The following is a 26961-nucleotide window of genomic DNA, read 5'->3' as shown; positions in this document are numbered from 1 at the left end:
CCAGTGGTAAACAATTTTGCAATGTTAGGCTACATTTTCTCTCTCTTCTCTCCCTCCTCCTCTCTCCCTGTTTCCTAAGCCTTGGAAAGGCCCAGTACCAATCTAATGCATCTCAAAGTGTAGCCTATAGATTATAAGATCAGATTTGCCTGGGATATTGTAAAACATTCCCCAAAACAAACAAACAACAACAAAAAGAAAACAGAAAGGAAAGTCCAGGTCCACATTCAAGATCCACTAGAACGGAATCTTTAAAAGTGGAGCCCAAGGAGTTCCTGCAGTGGCGCAGCATAAACAAACCTGACTAGGAACCCATGAGGTTGCAGGTTCAATCCCTGGCCTTGCTCAGTGGGTTAAGGATCCAGCATTGCCATGAGCTGTGGTGTAGTTTGCAGATGTGGCTCAGATCTGCTGTGGCTGTGGCTGTGGCTGTGGCTGTGGCTGCAGCTGTAGCTCCGACTGGACCCTAGCCTGGGAACTTCCATATGCTGCCAGTGTGGCCCTAAAAAGCAAACAAAAAAAATGGAGCCAAAGAATTGACATTTTCAACACATTTTCCCCAGATGATTTTGATCCATGCTACAGTTAAGAATCATTGCCTTAAAAAAAAAAAAAAAAAAAAAAGAATCATGCCTTGAACCCTTCTACCTTGATGGTGACCAAGTCTGCTGGGATTTTCTCGAGTAGTGAGAAGCCAGGGGCACTATGGACGGAGGAGCACCTGCACCTTAACCCTGCAGGCTTGATATAGTGACACTCATCCCTTGAATTTATAGCATGTTCCTGGTGTCACCAAATGAGAGCCTGTCCCAAATCCCTTGGTGGGCTTCCAATCAGGACTGCTGGGGAGAGAGGGGGGAGGGGGGAGGGGAAGGGAGGGAGGGAAAGACTACTTCTGACTTGGCTTTTTAAGATCTTGATAACTGGAGGAGAGATGCCAAATTCCTGGAACAGTTGTAGTAAAACGGGGAGAAGGGAATTCTTGTATTTATAGGAATCAGTAAACTTTCCAGGAGAATAAGAAAGTTCCAGAAAATCTTATGCAAGATGAAGCTCTGAGGTGCTGTCCTAAAGCTTTAAATGGGAGTTCCTGTTGTGGCTCAGTGGTAGCAAACGTGATTAGTCTCCATGAGGATGCGGGTTTGATCCTGGCCTCGCTCAGTGAGTTAAGGATCTGGCATTGTGGTGAGCTGTGGCGTAGGCCGGGTGGCTACTGCTCTGATTCCACCCCTAGCCTAGGAACTTCCATATGCTGTGGGTACAGCCCTAAAAAGACAAAAAAAAAAAAAAAAAAAAAAAAAAAAGCTTTGAATGACCGACCATCTAATAGGAGGAGACCAATAACTATGACAAGAAAATGTATTATCTGATCCTTTGAAATAAGGAATAATTTTTTTTTTTCAAAGGGAAAAACGCTGATTTTGAATCAGGCCATTGTAGGAAATATCAGTCCCCTAAAGAATAATCTGATGAGCTCCTAGGACATTTTGATATGTTTTGTTCACTCCTGCAGCAGCAAATACTCAAGTTCCTCCACGATCAATGCTCCATGCCTTTGCTCGTTATCTCCGCCTGGCCCCTTCCCCGTTCCTTGTTCAGCTAACTCCAGTTAAACTGTTTAGAATCAGGTCAGATACCATCCTCTCCAGGAAGCCTTCCCTTCCTGTCATTCAGCTCAGTTTGCCATCTTCTGCTGAGCTCAGAGAACACACCCATACATCCCCCTCTTCCTACAGTTATTATTATTATCCTCCCTGCCAGCCCGTAAGTACCTTGAGAGCAAGGATTGTCTACTTTGTGTACAAGAGACCTCGCCTCATAAAAAATGATTGAAAGACATACCACTCTAGCAAGCATAATTATTCAACAGATATTTCTTGAGGCCCTCCTATTAGCTGGACACTCTGGGGTGCATAACAAACACAACAAGCCAGTCCCCGACCCCATGGAGCTTATTGGCAAGCAGAGAAGATAGGCAGTAAAACAATGCACAATAGGATATGATGAATATTAGGAAAGAGGAAGGATCAGAAAGTGTGAGATCATGGAGCTTATCACCCAGCCTGGTCTGTAAGGTCAGAGAGAGAATCCCATTCTCATGAAACATAACTTATATAAATACAGAAGCTAGGAGCCTGGCTTTTGTTTAAGACAAGAGACAGAGACCTCTTTTTAAACAAAGGAAGACCTTTTGGTCTATCTAGTTCAAAACTGACCAATCCTTCATGCTTTTGTGTGTGTGTGTGTATACACGTGTGTGTACAGTATGTGAGCACACACACTGGCAAAGAGAGAACAAGAAATTAACTCCTTCGTTTAATGAATACAATAGATAGCAAGGAACAGAAAAGGGAGTTTCAGTGCATCTCATTCAGTGTCCCATTGCTAGAAGGTGATTTGTTAATGTTTTATTTTTGGCTGCACTTGTGGCATGTGGAAGTTCCTGGGCGAGGGACTGATCTGAGCTGCAGCTGCAACCTACACCACAGCTGCAGCAACATAGGATCCTTAATTCACTGTCCCACAGCAGGAACTCCTGATTTGTTAATATTTTAATATGTAATGTACAGTAAAGGAATATGAACTTAAAGCTCTGAAAATCATGAGCTTACAGTACGGCTTTTTAAGAGTTAATTTTAAGACACTGAGGACTGTGGCCTAGGTGGCTGTTTGATAGTTTTGCTGTTGGGTCTTGCTGTAGACCAAGGTTGAGGTACCTTTGTCAGAGGTCAGTGTCTGCTCTGACCTCATTTTTCCACTTTGCTTTCTTGGCCCTGCTATGCCTCCTCTACCTGGCTGGGTCCTTTTGTTCCTTTTATGGACATTTCTTGCTCTTTGATTATTTCTGTACCTACTTATTTCTCCCCATACATTTTAAAACTTAGTTGAGGGCAGAGATTGGGACTTGATTTTTTTAATCTCTGAATCTCCTGCAACTCTTCTACTGCAATTTATTTATGTTTATTACATTAAATAAATAAGTAACCTTAAATGTAGTATCTGAATTAAGAGACCATCCTAAGGTTAAAAAAGTAACCAGATTGGTTTTCTACTAAGAACCTATTTCTTGACTAACCCAATGTCACAAAGCAAATATGTACATATTTAACTTATGAATGTCTAATAAGAATACTATCCATTTGGCTGACTGCAGGGAAGGGAGGATTAAGTCATCGTGGATCAGCTTTTATTAGATGCAGATGGGAGTGTAGAATGCTCTGCTGTGTCTCATTTAAGTCAACTTAAATACATCCACACCATTCAGCATCTTAAAGCAACAGTGATTCTAAAAAACTGAATGAAAGACTATAGTGCAAGTGAAAATATAACTTGGGTCTGAAGTGTGATTTTTAAGCGAATGGACATGTGATGCCCTGTGATGACCATTTGCCATGTTTTCTTATGTCTTTCCTCTCATGTTTTGGCATATTCCTTGGTTTATTACAAGTATAACTTAATCTATGTTCTAATTTTTTTCTTTTACTATAAATATTGTATATAGGGAGTATATGAATGGTGAGAAAATAATTCTAAACATTTGTTCTTACACTTTCTATTTTGTGTAGTTTGAGCTTGGTTTATTGCTGAAGTGTAGGTGGGTAATGAATTTAGCCATTGTGAAACCAATTGAGTGTTTCTCAAAATTAGTTCAACTTTTATATTTTCATTGAGAATGAGAATTTTTAAATAAAAGCCTATCGTGGTGAAATGAAATATTTTCTCCTTTTGAAAAATGGAGAACTCTTTAGAGGATGATGCTTATTCTTTAAAGACTCAAAATTATAGTAGTACCAACTCATCTGAAAAGATTAGCAGTTGGTAGAAGAAAATTCCATGTGGTCAGCATAATTTTGTTGTTGTTTAATTAGAAAATCTCTCAAGTTATTAGCTGCTCTCTGCTGAAACTTAGACTTCCACAGACATTTTTTCCTTTCTGTTGAGGTCCAGATACCTACACCTACCACTGACAGCAGCATAAACACAATAAGTATTTTCAGTTAATTCTTCAACCTAGTCTTAGTAACTAAACCATAGATAAACAATGTATACTGATTTTTTAACTAATTTCTATTAATAAGACTAAATTGGTATCTTTAATTAGTATTTATTCGCTAAAGAACAGATACTATCATTTTATAATTTTAGTGAGAATATTTTATCTCCTGTGATTGTCTTCCTATATATTTTCCTCAATATATTTTGTCATGTTATTTTCTTATCAGTTGAGGTTGTCTGTTCACATAATATTGTGCACCTACCTAATGTCTATTGTTTTGTGCAAATATTTTCTTCTAATCTCTTGATTTAATTTTTTTTTTCTATTTTGACTGCCACACAGCATATGGAGTTCCCAGGCCAGGGGGCAGATCCCAGCCACAGTTTCGACCTACACTGCAGCTGTGATAACACCATATCCTTTAACTCACTGGGCTGGAATGGGGATCGAACCTGTGTCCTGGTGCTGGAGAAACACTGCCAGTCCCAGGTGCCACAGTGGGAACTCCTCTTGATTTAATTTTAATATTTGTTATTATTTTTGTGGCATAAGGATTTTGAATTTTACAGAGTCAATTTGGATATCTCTGAGATTTTTCCACAGCCTCAAAGCCCATAGAAAGTTATCCTTATCCCCAGAATACTGATAAATAATATTCAACCTTATTTTCTACTAGTGTTTCTGTTATTGGTTTTTGCATTTTTAATTCCTTGATGTTCCAGAGGTATATTATGGAGTCTACGGTAAGGATTAGAGCGAAATAAATTCTTGCTAGTCAATTACATCAGTCTGGCTGCTTAAACTTTTTCCTCCCCTATTATTATTTTTTTTTTTTACTTTTTGCTGTACCTGCAGCATGTGGAAGTTCATGGGCCAAAGATTGAACCTACCCATAATTTCGACCTACACTACAGCTGCAAGAAAAAAAAAATCCTTGATTATATATATTTTGGCCATGTCCAAAGCATGTGGAAGTTCCTGGGCCAGGGATCAAAACCAAGCCATAGCAGTGACAACACTGAATCCTTAACCACTAGGTCACCAGGGAACTGCATGATTGTATTTTGATGATTATGAAAATGCTCATCACAGCTGAGCCATGTATTACATCCTGATTATTTTCCTGTAACTACAATTTTTTTTTTGCTTTCCTAGAAGTTAATTGGTTTTTGTTGTTGTTTAGTTGGTTTTTTCTTCTTTTTACGGCCACACCTGCGGCACATGGAAGTTCTCTGGCCAGGAGCACAATTGGAGCTGCAACTGTTGGCCTACACCACAGCCACAGCAACGCCAGATCCAAGCTGCATCCTCGACCTACATCACAGCTTGTGGCAACAATGGATCCTTAACCCACCTACTCACAGACGCTATGTTGGGTTCTTAACCTGCTAAGCCACAACAGGAATTCCTAGTTAATTTACATTCACAACCTACGCAACCCCAAATTGTTTAAATCTCCCCTCAAGCAGTTTCAACCCATCAGGAATTCCATCAGTTTCATCTTTCTGAAGAAATCTCTTCCTCATTCTACTCACCTAGTGTAGACTGAGGATCTTTTCAGCCAGGTCATTGCTGTCATCCTGGAATCTCCCTTTGCCTTCATCCTGGGGTGCCTTTGCCTTGCTCCTCTGTTAGCACTCATGTTAGGGTCCTTTATATTGTATCTCTTCTGCTTCACTTATTTATTCATTTATTTCTGCTTCCTTATTTTGTTGGAATGCATTCCCCAGCTTCTTCCTAAGAAAGAGAACACAGGAGATAAAAAAAAAAATTTGAGACTTTATAGATCTGAAATGTCTTTATTCTACCTTCCCATTTGACTGATGGTTTGACTGAATTCTGAGAAGAAACAACATATTCCTCAAAAAATTTAAAAGGTGTTGTTCCACTAGTTTTAAGTGTTTTGATCTTCAATGCTTTGTGGGTGATCAGTTTCTCTCTCTCAGCTTATATAATATCCTCTCTGGAATTCCTGTAAATTTGGAATATGACCTTAAAGGATTGGACCCCTAAATTCCCCATCTTTTCTGCTTTTACGTTTCCTTCTACTTTATGGAAAACGGTCTTCCATTCACCTGCCTGTAGGATCTAGGTCAGTGCGCTGGATGGTAGGGGAATGGAGAGGGCTTGGAGGTCCAGCATTCCCTATAAATACCCCCACTTAATCCTCCTTTTTTCAGTTGGCCATCTCTAACCCAGTCCAGATTCAGAGTCTAGCCTCACTACTCTTCTTCACGGTAGGACAGGGGAGATAGGCTCACTTCATAAAAAGGCTTCTGGTTGTTTCCATCGTGGTTCAGCAGCAATGAAACTGGACCAGTATCCATGAGGACACAGGTTCCATCCCTGGCCTCGGTCAGGGGTTTAAGGATCCAGTGTTGCCGTGAGCTGTGGTGTGAGCCGAAGATGTGGCTCAGATCTGATGTTGCTATGGCTGTGGCAGCTGCTATGGTCGGCAGCTGCAGCTCCAATTAGACCTCTAGCCTGGAAACTTCCATATGCTTCAGGTGTGGCCCTAAAAGGCAAAAAAACAAAAACAAAAACAAAAAAACAAGGTTTCTAACCAAACACTTGTGTTGTTACTTTGCCATCCTCCCCTCCTTTTCCATCAGTACTCTGCCTTCAATTCTGATTCCCAAGCCATTGAGAACTTAATTATGGTGTGACTTTGATCCTTTCTTGGTCTTCTCCGCTGCGCACTTAGGATTCAGCTTTCTTATATCTGTTGGGCTAATTACCACTTGCCCATTTGCTCTATGACCTCCAAAATGTCGTTGCTACTCTTTTCTGTCTTGTTCTTTACCCCATTAGCTAGCATATTCCTTTTCTTAAGTTCCTTTTGTGGGGTTTTGGAAGGGAGCAAACGTAATGTTCAGTTTGCCATTTTACCTAGGATATAGGTCTTCTTTAAACATACAAATGTGTTTCCTGGTTGCTACTAGCACGTAAGAGTAGATACATTTATCAAAATAACTAAAAGTAGAGGATAGAACATGGGACTGGGATGTTTAAGTGGATAAGTTTGAGTCTGGATGGACCATGGGGAGAGCTGAGCTATTTCTGGCTGGGGGGCTTGCCTGGAAGGAAGGCAGGATGAGATGGCTGTGGTGGCCTGGCCGTCTTCCAGCCAGTACAGATTAGGGGCAATTAAGTTAAAAACAAATTAACTCTCATTTAGTTTTCCTGTTAAATAGTTTTGGAGGGTGCATATGTTTACCAATATGAGTAAAACTATAAGTGTCACGTGAGAAAATACTCGCCTTCGTTGAGAATTCACTCACGGTGTGTTAGGCGTTTTCTAAGTACTCCTGGAGATTGACAATGTTATTCTAATCCTTAGTGCTAAGAGCTGGGAGTCCAAAGTAGATTTATTCAACTTTGCAGCATGTTTTAAACACTAAACTGTTACATCGTTATGTTATAGATGATACCACTTATTGAAATTAAGAAAAATTTTGTAATTACATAGAAAACTAAAGATGTATTTCCCTCATTATCTTTATAATTATGTCTTCAAATTGTTGAGAATGAGCAACTTGCATAAGTTTAGCTCAGCTCTGCCTACATTTTAAATATTTCAGAAGTCTTATTTCATGTTTTTAACATTTTCATTCCTCTCTTTAAAAAATGCTTAATAGGGAGTTCCCATTGTGGCTCGGTTGGTTACAAACCCCACTAGTATCCATGAGGATGCGGGTTCGATCCCTGGCCTTGCTTGGTGGGTTAAGGATCTGGCTTTGCTGTGAGCTGTGGTGTACGTTGCAGATGCAGCTTGGGTCCCTTGTTACTGTGGTTGTGGTGTAGGCTGGCAGCTGCAGCTTCGATTCGACCGCTAGACGGGGAACTTCCACATGCTGCAGGTGTGGTCCTAAAAAGCTAAAACAAACAAACAAACAAAAAACCTCAAAAACTTAATATGAGCATTTTTGCTCATCTAAAAATATATTTTTAAAGGACCAAAACCATGAATCTTTTGCTTATTGAACTAACCTCATCCTCTCATATTTCCTGGCACATAGTAGGTACTCACCAAATACTTGTTGAATAAACACATGAAAGTCTCTGTTCCAGTAGCAGGTGTAAGCACATACGTCTGAAAGAGGTGCACAAGAATCTCAGTCACATAGTCTGTTTTATGACTGTTATTTAGGATCTCCTTACTGTGGTGCCCAACTTGGTTTATTTAACAGATGCCTTTATTTCTATGCTCTTGTATATATTTTAGCTAATATAATTGAGTTTTTTTAAATATAACGTTAAAATCTAATTAGGGTATAATGAATGCTCAACAGAAAGTAAAAAGGAAGGGTATGCTATTTAAAACTGTATGTGTTTCATGGTTGCTGGTAATTATTCTATATGGGTACTGATGGTCTGTTCATGAGAGAACAAATCATTTTTTTTAGAACAGGTTTAGATTTAAAGAATACTTAAGAACAGAGTACCAAGAAATCCCATATACCCCATACTTAGTTTCCCATTATTAACATCTTACAGTGCATTTATTACAATTAATAAACCAATATTGTTATGTTATCAATAATTAAAGTCCATACTTTACGCAGATTTCCTTAGTATTTACTTAATGACCTTTTTCTGTTCTAGGACCTCATTAAGATGCCACATTATATTGAGTTGTTATGTCTCTTCAGACTTTTGGCTGTGTCAGTTTTCTTCCTCATTTTTTTTTAATTAAAGTATAGTTAATTAAGTATTGTGTCAATTTATTCTGTACAGCATAGTGACCCAGTCATACATATCTATACATTCTTTTTTTCACACTCTCTTCCATCATGTTAAAGTTATTCTTTAGTTATAGAATTTTCTGCAGTTTCGCTCAGATGGGAAGTTACCCCAGACTCCAGTCATGAATATTACCAACTACCACTGCAAAGATGCAATGTCTCTATAATACAAAGTACAAGCTCAGATAGAAGGGAAATTTTTCATTCTGTTAATATTAAAAGGTCTGTAAGATTATATTTTTTCAGTATCTATTGGTGTTGATTCTGTATAGTACCAACGAGCACTACTGCTATGTGGAACAGTTTATATTGGGGTCAATATATAAGAAGTTTGGTCAGCTCCTGCTTTTTAGTTTGTTAGTTTTGTTTTCAGGAAGTTGTCTTCTTTAAGTGTAATGTGAGCTGTTCACTTTGCGGTAAAACAATTTCATCATGATAAGGGAATTTGTTTCCTTGGCTCTCTTCTTTATGGTATGTGCAAAGCCTCTAATGCAAACTCGGCTGAGGTTCTGAGTGAATACAGGGCATTAATATTCTGTCACCTGAGTTATAGGAATAATAATAGAAAGTGACAACAGAAGAGTTGTTTGGCTTTATAGGATCATTTAAAATCACTTGACCTGCCCATGTTTCTTAAGAGTAATACTTGTATTTTAAATACACTACCTGGCAAAATAAACTGTGTATGGCAACTGCGTAAAATAGTAACTTCTAATATCACGTTGGTAAAATACTTTTAAATTTATGGAGTGCCTTTCTATATATTATTTACCTCGTTTAACAATCAAAAAAAGAAACCCTTATGAGATATGTAGTGTCATTACCATTTTACGGATGGGGAAACTGACACTCAGAGATAAGAACTGTCTCGCTCCACGTGACACGGCTAGAGATGGGAGTGGGGAGAAGTCCTCTGACACCCAGGGGGGCTCACCTTCTCCCACACCGCATTTGTTTTTAGGACGCAAGTCATTTACCTAAGGAGCAAGATTTCTTCCCTGTATGTCCCTGTATCCGACGGGAAAGAAAAACAACTTCCGCCTCCAGCACTAACAAAACCTTGTGGGGTGGGGTCAAGAGAGGGGCTTACCTTTGTGAGACATTTATGAGGGAGATGTTCAAAGGATGTTTCCCGAATTAAAATTGTTCATCTGTTCCCAAAAGAGAGCCTAGCTACTGACTGTATAAACACTGAGTCCTGAAGATAGACGTCCTCGGATTGGCTTAGGCCCTTCCAGACTCAGTCTCTGGGCTGTCAGGAACTGGGGTAACCAACTTGAGATTCTTAAGCATAAAAATAAAACATAAGGAAACTAGAACAAATTTTTTAGAATTTTCTTTCCCTTTCCAGGTTGCCTTTGGTGTCCCTTTTTATCTGATTTCACCTGCACAAAAATGTTAGTGGGGCCTGCCCTATGGCCCTGCATCCCTGAGGGTTCCCCTGGTGGGAAGAAACCCCCAAGTGCTCCTGCAGTTTATCAGAAAAAAGTTCCGTTATTCACAGTATCAGGGCAGTTCTTCTGGATGCTGTCTCTTAAGTATTCACAACCTTCTGGAATAGAAAAGAATCTGGAAGAATATATATTTGACTTTTATCATTGGTTATTTTATATAGTTATGATCTATAGTGATATTAGATAAGTTTTTACTTTCCATGTAAAACAATTCTGTGTCATTTATTTCTTGTTTATAAAGAGCAAGATTTGCTTTCGTATTCAGAAAAATAGAGATTTTACCAAAAAAGAATTTTTTAAAAAGTGATTCAATAATCTGATAGCTCACAGGTATTAGTGTTCACTTATGATTATGAGATGAGTAACGAACTGTTAGTAAGAAACTAGTAGTGGGTCCACTATTTATACTAATACCGAATCTGCATTAGTTTTTTGAGTGAATGAAAATCACAGGATAGATGCTCATTAGGGGGCATATACAGGGGACCTACTCTCGTCTGGGCATTCTTCTAAGAGCTTTACATGGATTAGCTCATTTAATTGTCTTCATCAGCCTATGCAGTTGGTATTTATACATTACAGAGAGAAGATGACTACAAGGAAATGTAACAGCAGCAAACGTTTAAAAAGCACTTATCTATTAGGAATTGCCCTCTCTTATTGCTGGGAACCCTGGAATCAGTGAGGAAGCCCAGGCTGGTCCCAGTAGTGGCAGAGGGTGTCTCCCCAGGCTTCAACATTAAGCCACCCTCTTCCACTGCCCTGAGTGGATGTGGAATTCTAAGCAGATTCTACAACTCTGCAAAGTATCCTGATTGCCTTAAACCCTCTGGAAGGTCAGCAGCGTTATAACCGACTTATGATGTTCCTTAGAAACCAGGTTTATATTACACTGATTCTTATTCTTTTTAGTCTGATAGCAAGAAATGTCTCTGGTTCAGTCTAACAAAGCGGGGTTTGGAATATGGCGGGAGAGTCGTGGTGGGGAGTTGCCTTCTGGCCCAGCTGGTGTTCTTTACTTTGGTGATTTGAACAACAGACTTGGGATACACTTAACCATCTACTGCCAGTGCAAAACTGGCTTTTCAAGTTCTCAGAACCTTTTATCAGACTGAAACTCAGCCAAGGTTAAAACTGTCCAGTATCTCTGGGCTGTCCTTCCCCCACGGCTCAAGAACCCCGATTTAGCACACTGCATTATCAAACAGCCTCGGCTGAGTCTTTCTTGTGGAGGCTGCCTGTGTGAGAGATAATCTTTTTTTAGTATCACTTTATTTTTTTCTCCTCACCATGCTTATGACCACAATCCTCAAAAGGAAAGAAAGGCTGTCCTCAGACTTGTTAAGAAACATATGCTCCTTCTGTGTATGCTTTATAGTAACATTTGTAGACAATATGAGTAGAACATTATAAATACACACTGCCTTCAAATCAAGGTGTGTAATTAGGCCAGGATCATCAAAAAGGTGTCATCTATCAACAGGGAAATTATTTGGGACACGTTGCTTATGTTTGTATTTTTTAAATTGTGGCAATAAACTTTGTTTTCAATGCAAGAACTTTTACTTTCCAAAAATTATCATTTATCCACGACTCATGTCATCCTCCTAGGTCTTCTTTCAGAAGAACACACATAACGGCATATAGAGAAACTGAAAGAGAGGTGTATCAGTTAGCTTTGTCAGTTAGCAAACCTCTTCCAAATCACAATTTGTTATTTCTCACTGAGGATTAAATGAGATAATCTGTGTAAAGCTTCTACAACAGTATCTGGCAGAAAGTAAATACTGGGTGACCCTTCCGAGTGGCCCACCTGGGCTCAGGCATACATATGCAGCAGTGGGTCCCCTGGGGGCTGGCCTCTCTCTTCCTGTGGTCCTCCTCCTCCAGGAGGCTAGCTCAAGTGGCCTCACAGAGAGCTTTCAGTGTTCTCAGTATTAAGAGGGGACAAGCCCCCAGTGTGCTAGTGCTGTTCAAACCTCTGCTGCTGCGTCATGTTTTCTGTTGCCCTTTTTTTTTTTTTTTTTTTTTTTTTTTTTTTGGTCTGTCTTTAGGCCAAACCCACAGCATATGGAAGGTCCCAGGCTAGGGGTCGAATTAGAGCTGCAGCTGCTGACCTACATTCCAGCCACAGCAACATGGGACCTGAACCTACACTGCAGCTCACAGTAACACTGGATCCTTAACCCACTGATCAAGGCCAAGGATCGAACCATTGTCCTCATGGATACTAGTCGGGTTTGTTACTGCTGAGCCACAACAGGAACTCCCTCTGTTGTCCTCTTGATCAAAGCAAGTCTCATAGCCAAGCCCAGACTGAATGAGGAGCAAAACTGACACAACTTTTTTTTTTGAAAATGGTTCTTTTAGTTTTAATACAACATACACATAATATAATCATGCATACATTCAAGTATACAGACAATTAGCGTTGGATGCCCTCTCACAAAAGAACTATTAAAAACATTTGGTCAGATAGACGTGATTAGTATGTTGATCTCTGCCCAAGACAGCTGGTCTCCTCCTCTTCCATGTGTTCTCCAAGCTGCACCGTCTCTTCCACGGGGAGCCCGCTTATTTCCCGGCCCCATGCATGGCTGCACACGGACCGCTGAGAAGGCTTCACTCCCCCAAAATGCCCAAGGTTAAGAGCTTCCATTAACAAGGTATCGCTTTCCATTCCACTGCTTCTTGATCAGAGGTGCTGTTAAGAATTGGCCCTTTTTTTTCTTTTCTTTTTTTTTTTAAGCAATCAAGTAAAAATCTGCCTCTGGCAAAAATTACTCATTTTTCTGTTATATAAAAAATGTTTACCCCCATTGTAGGATTCCCAGACGTCTCATCCCATTGAGGCGTCGGCCTCTACATCCAGAGGCTTATCCATGATCTGAAAATCACTTCTGGACAGCCCTTGAGATGGGGATCCTCTTGATCTTGGAACAATGAACGTCTTAGTTATCTAGTTATCATAGATAACTATCATATGTTATATACCTATGTAGTATTTATATATGATATACACATACAATATATATGATAGCATAACTATTGTATATTGCAGTTATCTAGTTATCCTAATTATCATAGACCAGTGACCTCCCCATATATATCCAACATATAATGGTGAAATGGGGAAAAGATAACCTAAAAAAGCTGCAGACACAGAGCACAACCAGCAATCTACAGTCCACGGCAGTTCGACTCAGGTCTGTGCTGCCAGGTGCCCCCACTCCTGGGCCAGGGGATGTTCCTTGATTAGGACCCACTTCTCCTTCTTGGGAGTGATTCCCTGGCATCTATTTCTCTACTGCTCTTGGGTCTTTGAAACAGATTTTGAAATAGTCTTCCTTTTCCATAGGAAATGGCTTATTTTTGCTTCTAAATAGCTTCCTTGGCTTACTTAGTTCCTACTGTTAAAAAAAAAAAAAAAAAAAATCAAGCACCGAGAGGCCTCTTTTCCTTTGAATGCACTCTGTCTCTTTAGGTCATACTTTTGTGCTTGTCAATAAACCTCTCTTAAAAACTTTGTGGATTTCCTAAGAATGTCATAGAATCTAGGCCCCTAGAACCCACATCCATAGTTTTTTGTTTGTTTTTTGTTTTTTGTTTTTTCCCAATTAGACAGATCTCTCTCTACTCTGCCCTGGGCATCAGGTTGTTAGGAGATAGCATCTCTGTGAGTCTAAGAGGCCCTTTTGTCCAGCTGAGAAGGGCTAGGAGGTACCACGTTAAACTCCACAAAGGTCTTCACTCTGAGGCCATTTCTGTAAGAATGTTGTCTGTCAGCTGGAGAGGCTTGAGAGGTAAGAGATACTGTTTTCCAAAATCATGAGTTCTGGTTCTTCTCTATTTTCTCTAAATGATGCATGTAACTAGAGAATTCATTTTTCAGCTCATCTGTTTCTTGCAGAGCCTTATATGCAGCTAGAAACACTCAATGAACACTTCCAACATTCTGCCTGGAGATCTTTGCAGCTAAACCCAAAGCTCCTTGTGTTCATTTTTGATCTTTCATGCTCCCATAGGCACCACTTTTGCCAGTTATTTTGCTACAACATAATGTGGGCTGCCCTTTTCCTTGAGTGCTATACAGCTTCCTCATCACTTTGCCAGCCTCTACGAACAGCCTGATTGCCATTTTCTGGTGTTTGCTAATAGTTACCTCACTGCTTTTCACCTGCTGTCTGGTCCCAAAACCAATGCTGAATGTTTTAGGCTTTTGTTATGGCTACGTGCTAGTTCTTGATACCAATTAATATATCAGTTTTTGTGGCTTAGGAAACTGCTACAATTCATAGTGGCTTAAAACAGCACTGATCAATTCTGTCAACTGGCTGATCAATCTTCGGTTGGTATCTCCTGGCTCATTCTCGTAGCTTCAGTCAATTGATGGGTTAGGTGGGGACTGGGTTCAGCTGGAATTAGTGAGACTCCTGGGTCTCATCCTCCCGTAGGCCAGCCCAAGCTTCTTCATATAGTTGTATCAGGGTCCCAGCAACAAGCTCTTTCACACGATGCTTTTCAAGCCTCTGCATGCATCATATTTACTCATGTCCCATTAGGCAAAGCAAGTTCAGTCTCACAGCTACACCCCAAATTCAAGGAGTTGAGAAACAGTCTATACCTCCTGATTAGAGGACGTGTAAAAAATGTGTAATAAATTTTCTTTCACCCTTTCACAAAAAGTATGTACAAATCTGGAGTTCCCATCGTGGCACAGTGGTTAACGAATCCGACTAGGAACCATGAGGTTGCGGGTTCGATCCCTGGCCTCGCTCAGTGGGTTACCGATCTGGCGTTGCCGTGAGCTGTGGTGTAGGTTGCAGACGCGGCTCGGATCCCGCGTTGCTGTGGCTCTGGCGTAGGCCGGTGGCTACAGCTCCGATTGGACCCCTAGCCTGGGAACCTCCATATGCCATGGGAGTGGCCCCAGAAAGGCAGAAAGACAAAAAAAAAAAAAGTATGTACAAATTTGAGGGGAAAAGAATGGGTCACATAGGAAATCAGGTCAGGAGAGTAGGATGTGAATTGATGGTCATCACATCATGGAAAGAGTCTAACAATCTGATGCTTTCCTAGTTATTGTGAAGATTGTTGATGGATTATATATCAACTATCCAGCATAAAGGTAGGCTCATATTGGGTACTCAGTTTGTCACCGACATTGCTTTTTCCTTCCTTGCTTTACTTATTAGGTTTGACTCTAGATGGGTCGCTTACTATTGTTAAATGCTTGGTGTTTACCTAATTTCTTGGTCTGATACAATCTGTACGGGAAGTGAGAGGAATGTCAGTAGCCGTAAAAGGAGATAACTGAGGTCAAGTTTGACACTGTAACCCTAAGAAAGAGAAATATTTAAAAACAAAAGTTCACCACCACCCAGTTCAAAGATGTTAATAATTGGACTTCCCGTGTGGCTCACAATGAAGATGTTAGTAATAATAAACTGAGTTACCAATACATTGTGTCCATTGGCTTCTCTGTAAGAGAGCAATGAAGTGTATCAATGCATTTTTGAAGAGGTTTTCCAGTAAAAAGGAGCAAATGCTTTTCACATTTGAAGGGAGAAACTTTGGTTAGGTAAAGATAGCTCACACACACACAAAAACCTCATGCACTAAGGTTTGGATAACTGGTGTTGGATAACTGAGGTTTTTCTGCACTTTTCTAAAAAATGTCAGCCAAAGAGAATAATTTGTTTTCTTGGAGAACTGAAGAGGGGTAACCAGCCAACAGGATTATGATCACTGACTCAAAGGATTTTAAGGGAAAGATGAACAGAAAAGGAATGTAAAAATTCTTTGGGATTTTTTTTCATCTTTAACTAGTATTATAAGTTAGAAAAGGCCATTAATGATTCTGGAAACTCTACTGATTTCTCTTTTAAAAAATATTCCATGAAATAGTTATGAAATATAAAGTTTAATTGAACTGGACTCCATGATTTATTCCCCATCATTTTTTCTTTCTACATAAATGTCTTCTGTATTTTCTAGCCACAAGTTTGCTTCACATACCAGGACTAAAGCCGAATCAAATGTAAGGTGCAACAACAACTGTGTTTGTAAATGCTAATACCGATAACAGCAGAAACACTTGCGTGGATGATTTGACCTTGATCCTGGAGCACTCACTGCTCTTGTTACTCTCTCCCTTAGCAAGCCCATCTTCTACCATTTCCTCAGTTGTTACTTCTATGCCCCTGAGGGGCATAGAACTTCTACCTCTAAGTAGCAGTGCTTTGGTATTTCAACAGTCTCGGGTCAGTTATAACCACAGTGAATCTTTGTTAGAAGAGAATTATTTATGATTATTAATAATTTTGTGGGCTTCTGGCAGTTATGATGAGTGACTACTTGACTGAGTGCTGCATTATAGTATTGGAGAAACTCCGATATGAAGAAATTATTGTAGATGGAGTTCCCGTTGTGGCTCAGTGGTTAACGAATCTGACTAAGAACCATGAGGTTGTGGGTTTGATCCCTGGCCTTGCTCAGTGGGTTAAGGATCCGGCATTGCCGTGAGCTGTGGTGTAGGTTGCAGACGTGGCTCAGATCCTGCATTGCTGTAGGCCAGTGGCTACAGCTCCAATTCAACCCCTAGCCTGGGAACCTCCATACGCCATGGGAGTGGCCCTAGAAAAGGCAAAAAGACAAAAAAAAGAAAAAAAAGTTATTGTAGAAAAGAAGGTAGTAGTTGTAATAGTGAAAACATGTTCATGTGTTCATCCAGATCTAGGTTTTCAGATGCTTGAGGTAGGTAAAAACCTATTTTCTGAATCTTCCTTTCCCTGTCTTTCTGAATCTTTGCCTATCAGTTGTTTGGTTATCAAGACTGCCCCAGTCTTGGGACTATTATAAGCTGTTCAGAACTGCATGATGTCTATGGATAAGAAGCTGCCATGGTAAGTATCTATGGAATGGGTCACAAATTTGAGTGTGCATTAGAATCACTCAGAGACCAACCTAGAGCCAACCTAGAGCCTCTGAATCAGAACCTCCAGGGTCCCAGGCATCTGTGATGTTTGTAGCTCTCCAGAAGATACTGTTGCCTCCTAAAGTCTGAGAGTCTGAGCTACAACCATCTAGTTTTATCTTACACAAAATAGTATTGCCCACTGAAAGATGACATAGCACAATTCTCCCTAACTTCCCTATGGGATCCAGGTCTCAGGATGACATGAGTGCCTAAAAAGGAAATCAGGAAACAGAAGCAGATTTCTGGTAGCTGATTGTAAATTTTCTTTTGAATTCTTCATCCGAAGTTGACTCAAAGTAGGGTTTATTTTAACAACTTTATGAATATAATTTATCAAAGTTCATTACATTAACCTTTATTATAATGAGATGGGAAGGCCAATAGCATTGTTTGATTTTTTTCTTTCTCACTTACTCTAGCTTTCTTTTTCAAGTATCACAGTATAGAACTAAGTTACTGGATGTAGAGCTTCATTTTGACATTCTTTCAGCACATACTTCTACATTTTGTTATGACTACAGTTAAGGAGTACATGTTAACCTTTCAGGGAATATTCTTAGAAACAGCATCCTCTTGGTTGACTTTACATTGAAGTTTTCCTAGTGTTTACTCTTTGGCAACCAGGAGACCTTCTAGATCCGTGGGACCAAGGCATTTGGGGCTGGGCTGGGCCAGAAAAGGTGGGCAGGAAGCCAAGGTGAAGGCCCACTTCTTGCCTACACTCCTCTAGAGAATCTTGAGGTCCCCATGCCTTTCTCTCTCCTTAGCAGACCATGGACTTGAGCCTTCAAGGGAGCTTAGACCTTCACTTCATTTAGGACCCACGGCTTCATGTTGTTAGGTCCTGAGAAGGAATGACTATTTCTAAACATCTTCCAAGGCTATTTATGATTTCAGTGCACTTTGCGCTTCACTGTATGAATGAAATGGTTCTCCCAAGTAGCCTTTCCAGGCTTTAGGAGAGCAATATAGAGCATGGGACCTGTCTAGGACTAGTGGGAGACCAATCAGCAGGTCCCAAATGTTCTGGTGTGCGGTGCTGTCCCTTAACCACCCCTTCCCTCCCACTGTGGCGCCTCCTAAGCCCTCCTTGCATCTATCACCATTGCTTGCCTTTTTCCTTAAAATTTATCCATTCTCCATCCCATTCACTTGTTGCAGAGTAGAATATATTAGGTACTAAGTTAAGCAGATACAGTTCGACTCCATACTAGCGAGCCAAGGTACTTGCCCCATGTCACATAAGATGGTAACCTGATTGTAATGCATACATCTCAAGGAAGGACCTTAATTCTTATTGTATAGCACAGGAAACTATATTCAATATTCTGGCTAAACCATAATGGAAAACAATATGAAAAAAAAATATATATGTGTGTAAACTGAATCACTTTGCTGTACAGCAAAAATTAACACAAAATTGTAAATAAATTACACATCAATAAAATGTTTTTAAATGTTAAAAAAGGACCTAATGAGTTAGTCCTTTAAACAAATATTTATAGTTTTGTGGGTCTTTAATTAGTAAATCTACATGGACATTATGAAAATGTTGGAAAATACAAGAAAGTTATTTTTTTAATTTTTAATTAATTAATTAATTAATTAATTTTGTCTTTTTGCCTTTTCTAGGGCTGCTCCTGTGGCATATGGAGGTTCCCAGGCTAATCAGAGCTGTAGCTGCTGGCCCGCACCAGAGCCACAGCAACGTGGGATCCGAGCTGCGTCTGTGACCTACACCACAGCTCACGGCAATGACGGATCCCCAACCCACTGAGCAAGGCCAGGGATCGAACCTGAAAACTCATGGTTCCTAGTCGGAGTTGTTAACCACTGAGCCACCACGGGAACTTCAAGAAAGTAATTTAAACCTTTTATAATTCTATAATTTGAAGAAAAATACAATTAATATTTTGATGTGTATTTTGATGTTTCAGGATATATGCACGGTAGCACTGCTTGTCCTCTTCCCTTTGCCTACTTTTTCCTACCTAAAATGGTATTTACATTTCTCATACCATTAGATAGGCTTCTAAACTCTGTGGATATGTAGCAATCAATACCTCTTTTTTTTTTTTTTTCTCTATTTGCCATTTCTTGGGCCTCTCCCGTGGCATATGGAGATTCCAGGCTAGGGGTCGAATCGGAGCTGTACCGCCAGCCTACACCACAGCCACAGCAACGCCGGATCCTGAACCCACTGAGCAAGGGCAGGGATCAAACCCACAACCTCATGGTTCCTACTTGGATTTGTTAACCACTGAACCACGACGGGAACTCCAATACCTCATTTTTGCACTTTAAATTATTTTTGGATTTCTGTGTAAACTGTGGAGATGCAAATATTTACAGCAATGAGCTTCACACACTCGGCCTATACTCTTAGAACAAATGTACTTAAGGCAAAACAAATAAACATTTTAAAATCTTTTAATACATATTATTAAACTGCTCTCAAAAAGGTTCTATAAGTTTGCCCTCCTACGAGCATTTTTTTTCAGGGTTCCCAGAATCCTTACCAATTTAAAAAAAAATTATTATTTAAAAAAATTCTTGCCAGCTTGGAGCGGGGGCGGGGGGGGATCTCAGTGGCTTAATTTGCATTTCCTTGTTTTGTTAGTGAAGTCCCTCATGACTCACTTTTATACAACCACTGAAGATAGCTGGGGAGAGTGGTTAAGCGGGGCTGCCCTAGAGCCTGACTATTCCTTACTGGTCTGGGACCCTTCCTTAATCTGTCTAAACTCATTTACCAACTCTGATAATGACAATACCTATTTCGTAGAGTCCATAGGAGGATTAAACAGGGTATCACATGGAGTTCCTGTCATGGCTGGGAACCTCCATATGCCGCAGGTGTGGCCCCTAAAAAGACCAAAAAAAAGAGTATCACGTGAAAAGTCCTTAGAACATGCGTACTGATCTTACAGTAACACACGATGCATATTAGCTCTCCTTACTCCTTACATTCTCTAGCATTTCTAGCATCTCTATTTTTTTTTTTTTTTTGGTCTTTTTGCCATTTTCTTGGGCCGCTCCTGAGGCATATGGGGGTTCCCAGGCTAGGGGTCGAATCAGAGCCATAGCTGCTGGCCTACACCAGAGCCACAGCAACGAGGGACCTGAGCCACATCTGCAACCTACACCATGGCTCACGACAATGCCGTATTCTTAACCCAACTGAGCAAGGCCAGGAATCGAACCCACCACCTCATGGTTCCCAGTTGGATTTGTTAACCACTGAGCCACAACGGGAACTCCTCTATTTCTTCTTATATGAATTGCCTTTTCATTGTCTTTGTATGGACTAGCGGTTTTTGTTTTTTATTTTGGGGGAGACAGGAGTAAAGACATTAAGATAACGTTTACTCGTTATCTACCATATATTGCACATACACCCCACTTGTGGTTTGTCTTTAAATTTTATTCAAAATGAGGAAATATTTGGAAATCAGGTAATTCAAGCCAGGGAAGGCATAGTTTTGGACCAGCCTGAGTCTTTTTCCTGACTCTTAATTGTGCTTCTAGGAATCACTTTCTCCATTATTGAGAAGGCCTGGTATTGATTTTTTGTCACCAGAAAGCAGAAATGGCACTTTAAGCAGCATAACTTGTATTAAAAATCATCACCATGGAATAAAACTTTGCTTAATTTATGTAAATACTGATCATGGCAGATGAGAGCCCATGGTTAATATTTCACCATTTCCCATTTATCACTAAATCCAACTTGTCAGCATTCCATTAGTGGTGCTACAAAATTAATTACTTCAACTTGAGGGAAGCTTTTAATTTGAGATCAAGCTCCCTGAGAGATTGAGTAGCCACTAAGTGCTACCACTTTTCCTCTCTTTTCTGCAGATTATGTCATAGAAAGAGAACATTTCTAGCCACAAAATCTTGTATAAAGGCAAAATATTCATGATTTTGGAATATATACATGCTACTAAAAATGAAAGTTTTTCACTTCATTGGAAAAATATGGACATAGAGAACATTATTTTGCCTGCTAAGCAGGGAATCAATGAGAAACATCCTCATCGATTGAGGTGCCAGCTTGTTTCAAAAAGCCATTAAAAATGGGCAAATGTTGCTGCTGTGTGATAGATAAATGGAAGTGTATATATTGCTGCTAGACTTGTGTATGATTGAAATTTTCCATATAAAACTTGTTTTAAAATCAGTTTTGTTAAACACCTTTCACTTCTAATTCTTCATCTGGCTTTTAACATGTGATTCCTGCCTAGGTATATGTCTTTCTGCTCACCCCTCCTTATTAAAATGACATAAAACAGTGAACTGTTTCATTATCTCCTTTACTCTTTTTTTTTTTTTCAGGGCCTCACTGGAGGCATATAGATATTCCCAGGCTAGGGGTCGAGTTGTAGCTGCAGCTGCCAGCTGACACCACAGCCACAGCTATGCCAGATCCGAGCCTCCTCTGTGACCTACATCGCAGCTCACAGCAACGCCAGATCCTTAACCCACTGATGGAAGCCAGGGATTGAACCTTCGTCCTTGTGGATGGTCAGATTCATTTCCGATGTGCCACAATGGGAACTCCTCTTGTACTCTTAATATATTCCATTAGAATATACTGAGGAAATATTTTTAAGCACTGAGTATTGAACAAACACTCAAAATGAAGTATGTAGCAATGATGTTAGAAGAGCAAGGAAATGTAAACTTCCAAATTTTATATTTTCTTATTGGATTTTTACCTTTGTTTGTTCTGTTGTTTACATTAACCATGTTTTATATTTATTAAATTTTTAAGAGGAAAAATAAACCATGATTTATATCATTTTTAAAAGAACTGTTTTGATGCATAGAACTGAGGATGTACCAGATCAAGGACTGGTGCTGAAATAGACACAGAATAGATAGATAACACTTAGAGTTGGCCCCAAAGCCTTGTAAATTGGCTGTCCATATTCAACAATCATTATCTTTGCCAGTCTTCTCTTCTTATTTTTCCTTTCGCTGATGTGTTTTGATTTGCGATTATGAAGCATGTAAAGGAAGAAAAAGAGTTGGGTTCCCAAAGCACTCTAAAATTTGAAATTGCTGATTGTATTCTGGGCACCTCTACTATTGAACTGCAGATTCCTACCTACCAGCTGTAAAATACAAATGTGTTCATGACTCTTAGTCACATTAGTCCTTTATACTCATAAGAAAAATGTCATGGGACATTTAACTCCTTTACCGCGTTTATTACCTATACCCAAGAGTAAAGAATCTGGAGTGCTAAGCAGTAAGCAGAATGTTTATTTTAATCTTCAATTCCCTCAACGCAAAATATTTGACTCTCCCTAGAGGAATTTAACCTCAGTATCTCTACTTGCAGGCAAAATGAAGGACCGGCTAGTAGAACTTTTGGAGTTAACCAAGCACTATGACCAGCAGTTCCCAGAAAAGGACGATGACTTTGACTCACCTCACGAGGACATCGTGTTTGAGACGGACCACATCCTGGAATCCTTGTACCGAGACATCCAGGAGCTTCAGGATGAAAACCAGCAGCTGTTTACTGACGTGAAGCGGCTGGGAAAGCAGAACGCCCGCTTCCTCACGTCCATGCGGCGTCTCAGCAGCATCAAGCGTGACACCAACTCGATTGCCAAGGACATCAAGGCCCGGGGTGAGAGCATCCACCGCAAGCTGAGCGCCATGAAGGCGCTGAGCGAGGAGGCGCAGGCAAAGCACGGTGAGCACTCGGCTGTGGCGCGCATCGCGCAGGCGCAGTACAGCGCGCTCGCCCGCACCTTCCAGGCTGCCATGCACGAGTACAACCAGGCCGAGATGAAGCAGCGCGAAAACTGTAAGATCCGCATCCAGCGCCAGCTGGAGATCATGGGCAAGGATGTCTCGAGCAACCAGATAGAGGACATGTTCGAACAAGGCAAATGGGACGTGTTCTCCGAGAACCTGCTGGCTGATGTGAAGGGCGCGCGGGCGGCCCTCAATGAGATCGAGAACCGCCACCGCGAGATGCTGCGGCTGGAGAGCCGCATCCGCGACCTGCATGACCTCTTCCTGCAGATGGCCATGCTGGTGGAGCAGCAGGCTGACACCTTGGACGTCATCGAGTTCAACGTGCAGAAGACCCTTGACTACACCGGCCAGGCCAAGGTGCAGGTGCGCAAGGCGGTGCAGTACAAAAAGAAGAATCCCTGCCGGACCATCTGCTGCTTCTGCTGCCCCTGCCTGAACTAGCAGGCCTGCAACACCTGATCCCAGACCTGAAAGGGCTAGTAAGCACCCTGGGAAAGATGTTGAGGCCATTTGCACTGGGATGAGTTGCTCTAATGCCTATGGACCTCGCTCTTTAGAGAAAGAAAACACTCAAGGTCCAAGAATTCCAGCCCAGCTCGAACTTGGAAAGAGGGTACATGTCACCCCATTGTTTCTTCAGTAAGGACAGATACCTCCTGAAATTTTGTGAGATCATTATATGGCACATAAACACCCTCGCCTCTTAACGGAAGCCAAATGAGGAACTGACATTGTAGTGTACTCTACGGTAAATGTCCAAGGCACGTTTGCTCATGAACCTCTAGGAGGAAGTCAAATTGTGCATCAGCCCATTGTGTAAGGACTGGTTATTAAAACTTCAATTCATTTACCCTGTCCTGAAAGTACCTTGGTTCTATTCATTTTCGAGTGAAATTGACCTTGGGAAAAACTGCACATCTTCCTTTTCTTACTCTTTATCTGGTTTATGCTATGTGATTCCCACATGGATGTGTATCTTCTTTCTGCTCACCTCCTCTACTTGTTTAAATCACAAGTATCACTGTTTCCTCAACTCTTTATATTCTATCAGAATATATTTGGAGATTTTTTTCCAAATGTTTTTAAGCACTGAGTATTGAACAAGCACTCAAATTAAAGTTTGTATGTCACATTATATATATTTTTCATAAATAAAAATAATTTAAAATTTCTTTTTACTTGATTTTTACAAATGCATATATATATAAATGTAAAGTACAAATATTTACTAATGCATGTACATAATACCAATTGGTTTAACTTTACTTTTGTAAATATGGTATATAAATATCCAGGAAAATATTTTTACTGGTTATTAGTGTTGATTTGCTTGTTTCATCTGCATCTCAGTAGTCCAGTTTGGGTCAAAACTTGGTTTTGAACATCTCTGTCTTGGTTATGGTGATAAAGACAGATAAAATTCTGAAAATGCATACAAAACTAGAGATAATAAAAATGGTCTTAAAAGTAATTACTTTTGTTTTACTGTGGCCCATTCCTTTCATGCATTCAAATGTGGTAATTTAAAATAAAAGAATCCTGTTTTTCAAGTTAGTGGAATAAACACATTATAAACATCCTTTTTTATGCATTTGTGTCTTGACCATTTAAATCTTAGTCTACTTTTTCAATTATTGTCTACTAGCTGCCTGAGGTTGCAACATCTGGATGAAACTCTGAATAGAGGGGGGAAATGAAAATTAATTCACATGGGGGTGTGTTGCTTTCTCTCCTGAGTTATTTACAATAGTTTAACAAAATCATCCTGTTTTGGAGATCTGGTTTTGTTTGCAAACTTTGTAATGCCCTGACTCACATTTACCATGTTTTCTGTCTTTAAGTCAACTCTTAACTCTTTCCACTCGCTATTTAATAAACGAGAGTTTATTCAATGGTCGTTATTCCCAGAGTTTTCAGACAGTGAAACTTTAATAGAAATAGAAAGAAGAGTATGTGAACTCTTTGGAACTCACTGACTAGCCTGCTTATGACTGTGAAATCTAGCCCTGCTCCTAATTTTAATTTCATGGTTAAATATGAGAATTGTGGAAACCAAGTCCCACTAGGCTTTTCTCAGATTTCTCTCATTTCTTTCTCAGCTAATTCCAGAGATGTGTTTCACCTTTGACTTAATTCCCTTTCTCTAAAAAAAAATCTTCAAACAGATTCATTGCTCTGTCTTTGATAAGAGGCAAGAGATTTTGTAAATATAGTCCATCAGCTAGTTTCCACAAAAGAGAATAGTTGATGAATTCAACCCATAAAGCATTTTCTGCATTTAGAGCCATTCATAAAAGTCAAAGAGTTTGCTGGCTCTGTGTATTTTTTAATTGCCCACATTTCTCATTGGAGAATTAGGTAAAAACTTTAATATACCAGAATTAGTGAACTGTTGGCTATGAAAAGGCAAGAATTTTTCTTCCTGCTTTTTAGTAACTATCAGGTGTGGCATAGCAATTAAGAACACAAAATCAGACCCTACTCTCTGGGTTTAAATCATGACTTTGCCGTATAGCTGTATGACTTGAGGGCATTATTTAACCTCTCTGCACCTCAGTTTCCTCATCTGTAAAATGGTTATAACAGGACTCATCTCATAGAGTTGTAAGAAGTAAATGACTATGTAAAAACACTTAAGACAGTGCCTGGCACATGCTCAGTGCTATGTTCATTATTGCATAACTCTCTTGTAGACTGAAAGGGTTGCTCTTAACTTTAAGAATCATTAACTTCTGGAGTTCCCATCATGGCTCAGTGGTTAACAAATCCAACCAGGAACCATGAGGTTGTGGGTTCGATCCCTGGCCTTGCTCAGTGGGTTAAGGATCTGGCATTGCTGTGAGCTGTGGTGTAGGTTGCAGATGCGGCTCAGATCCTGCATTGCTGTGTCTATGGCAAAGGCTGACAACTACAGCTCCAATTGGATCCCTAGTCTGGGAACCTCCATATGCTGCAGGTGTGGCCCTAGAAAAGGCAAAAAGACCAAAAAAAAAAAAAAAGAGTTATCAACTTCTGAGGAAAAATAAATACTTATTTTTCTGTTAATAGTCTTTAATAAAATAGGAGTTCCCATTGTGGTGCAGCAGAAATGAATCTGACTAGTATCCATGTCAGGATGTTTGTTTGATCCCTGGCCTCGCTCAGTGGGTCAGGGGTCCGGCATTACCTTGAGCTGTGGTGTAGGTTGAAGTTGCACTTGGATCCCAAGTTGTTGTGGCTGTGGCAAAGGCTGGCAGCTACAGGTCCGATTTGACCCCTAGCCTGGGAACTTCCATATGTTGCAGGTGCAGCCCTAAAAAGAAAAAAAAAATTGTCTTTAATAGAATAAAGAAGTTCCCTGATGGCCTAGCCATTAAGGATCTAGCATTGTCAATGCTGTAGCTTGGGTCACTAGCTGTGGCACGGGTTCAATCCCTGGCCCAGGACTTCCACATGCCATGGGCATGGCAAAAAGAAAAAGAAAAAAGAAAAATAGAATAAGGAAACCAAGGAGTTCCTACTCTAGTGCAATGGGATCAGCAACACCTTTGCTGAGCTAGGATACCGTTTCAATCCCATGCCCAGATCTGTCATTGCTGTACCTAAGGCACAGGTTGCAACTGCAGCTTGGATCATATCCCTGACTTGAGAACTCCATGTGCAATGGAGCAGTCAAAGGGAAAAAGAAAAGAAACAACGACCCAATTTTCTTTGAATATTAGGGTTAAAAAGGGTTGTTTTTTGGGTTTTTTTGGTGGCTTTTTTTTTTTTTGGTTGTTCTTTACAATGAAAGAACTGTTTTCATAGTAGCATTTCATTCCTTCTTATATCCAAGCATGTTATGAAGATGAAATTAGATGTTCCACTCAAAAAACAGTTAAGCAGGAAGCAGCTGTTCTGCTCAATTTGGCGATGGCTTTCCCCTAATTCTTTTCAAGCTGTGAGTCAGAAAGTCCCAGAAGAGGTTCAGCTGTGGAGGCTGGGTCACAATAGACTACAGGGAAGGGATCAGTTGGTTTTCTCACACTC

At 40.2% G+C, this 26961-nt stretch overlaps 1 protein-coding gene across 3 annotated transcripts in view; it reads left to right on the top strand.

Annotated features, from left to right (window-relative positions):
• Positions 1-24532, top strand: part of STX11 (syntaxin 11) — a 31829-nt gene extending 7297 nt beyond the window's left edge. For 2 of the 3 annotated variants that reach the window (XM_085024385.1, XM_001926239.4), the window contains one exon: positions 22526-24532. In XM_085024385.1, coding sequence (XP_084880511.1) covers positions 22531-23394 — 864 coding nt within the window. In that variant the 5' untranslated portion in view covers positions 22526-22530 and the 3' untranslated portion in view covers positions 23395-24532. Of the gene's footprint in view, positions 1-15599; positions 15633-19982 lie in introns of those variants that run through there. The other variant, XM_085024394.1, reaches the window with a different exon arrangement.
• Positions 24533-26961: the final 2429 nt, after the last annotated feature.

This window comes from Sus scrofa, chromosome 1, assembly GCF_054392235.1.
Source record: "Sus scrofa isolate SSC_HxYL_T2T_F1_AM1 chromosome 1, Sscrofa_HxYL_maternal_Yorkshire_Landrace_v2.0, whole genome shotgun sequence".
NCBI lineage: Eukaryota > Metazoa > Chordata > Mammalia > Artiodactyla > Suidae > Sus > Sus scrofa.
Note: the sequence above shows the minus strand (reverse complement) of the source record. Positions and strands in the feature narration are given on the sequence as shown.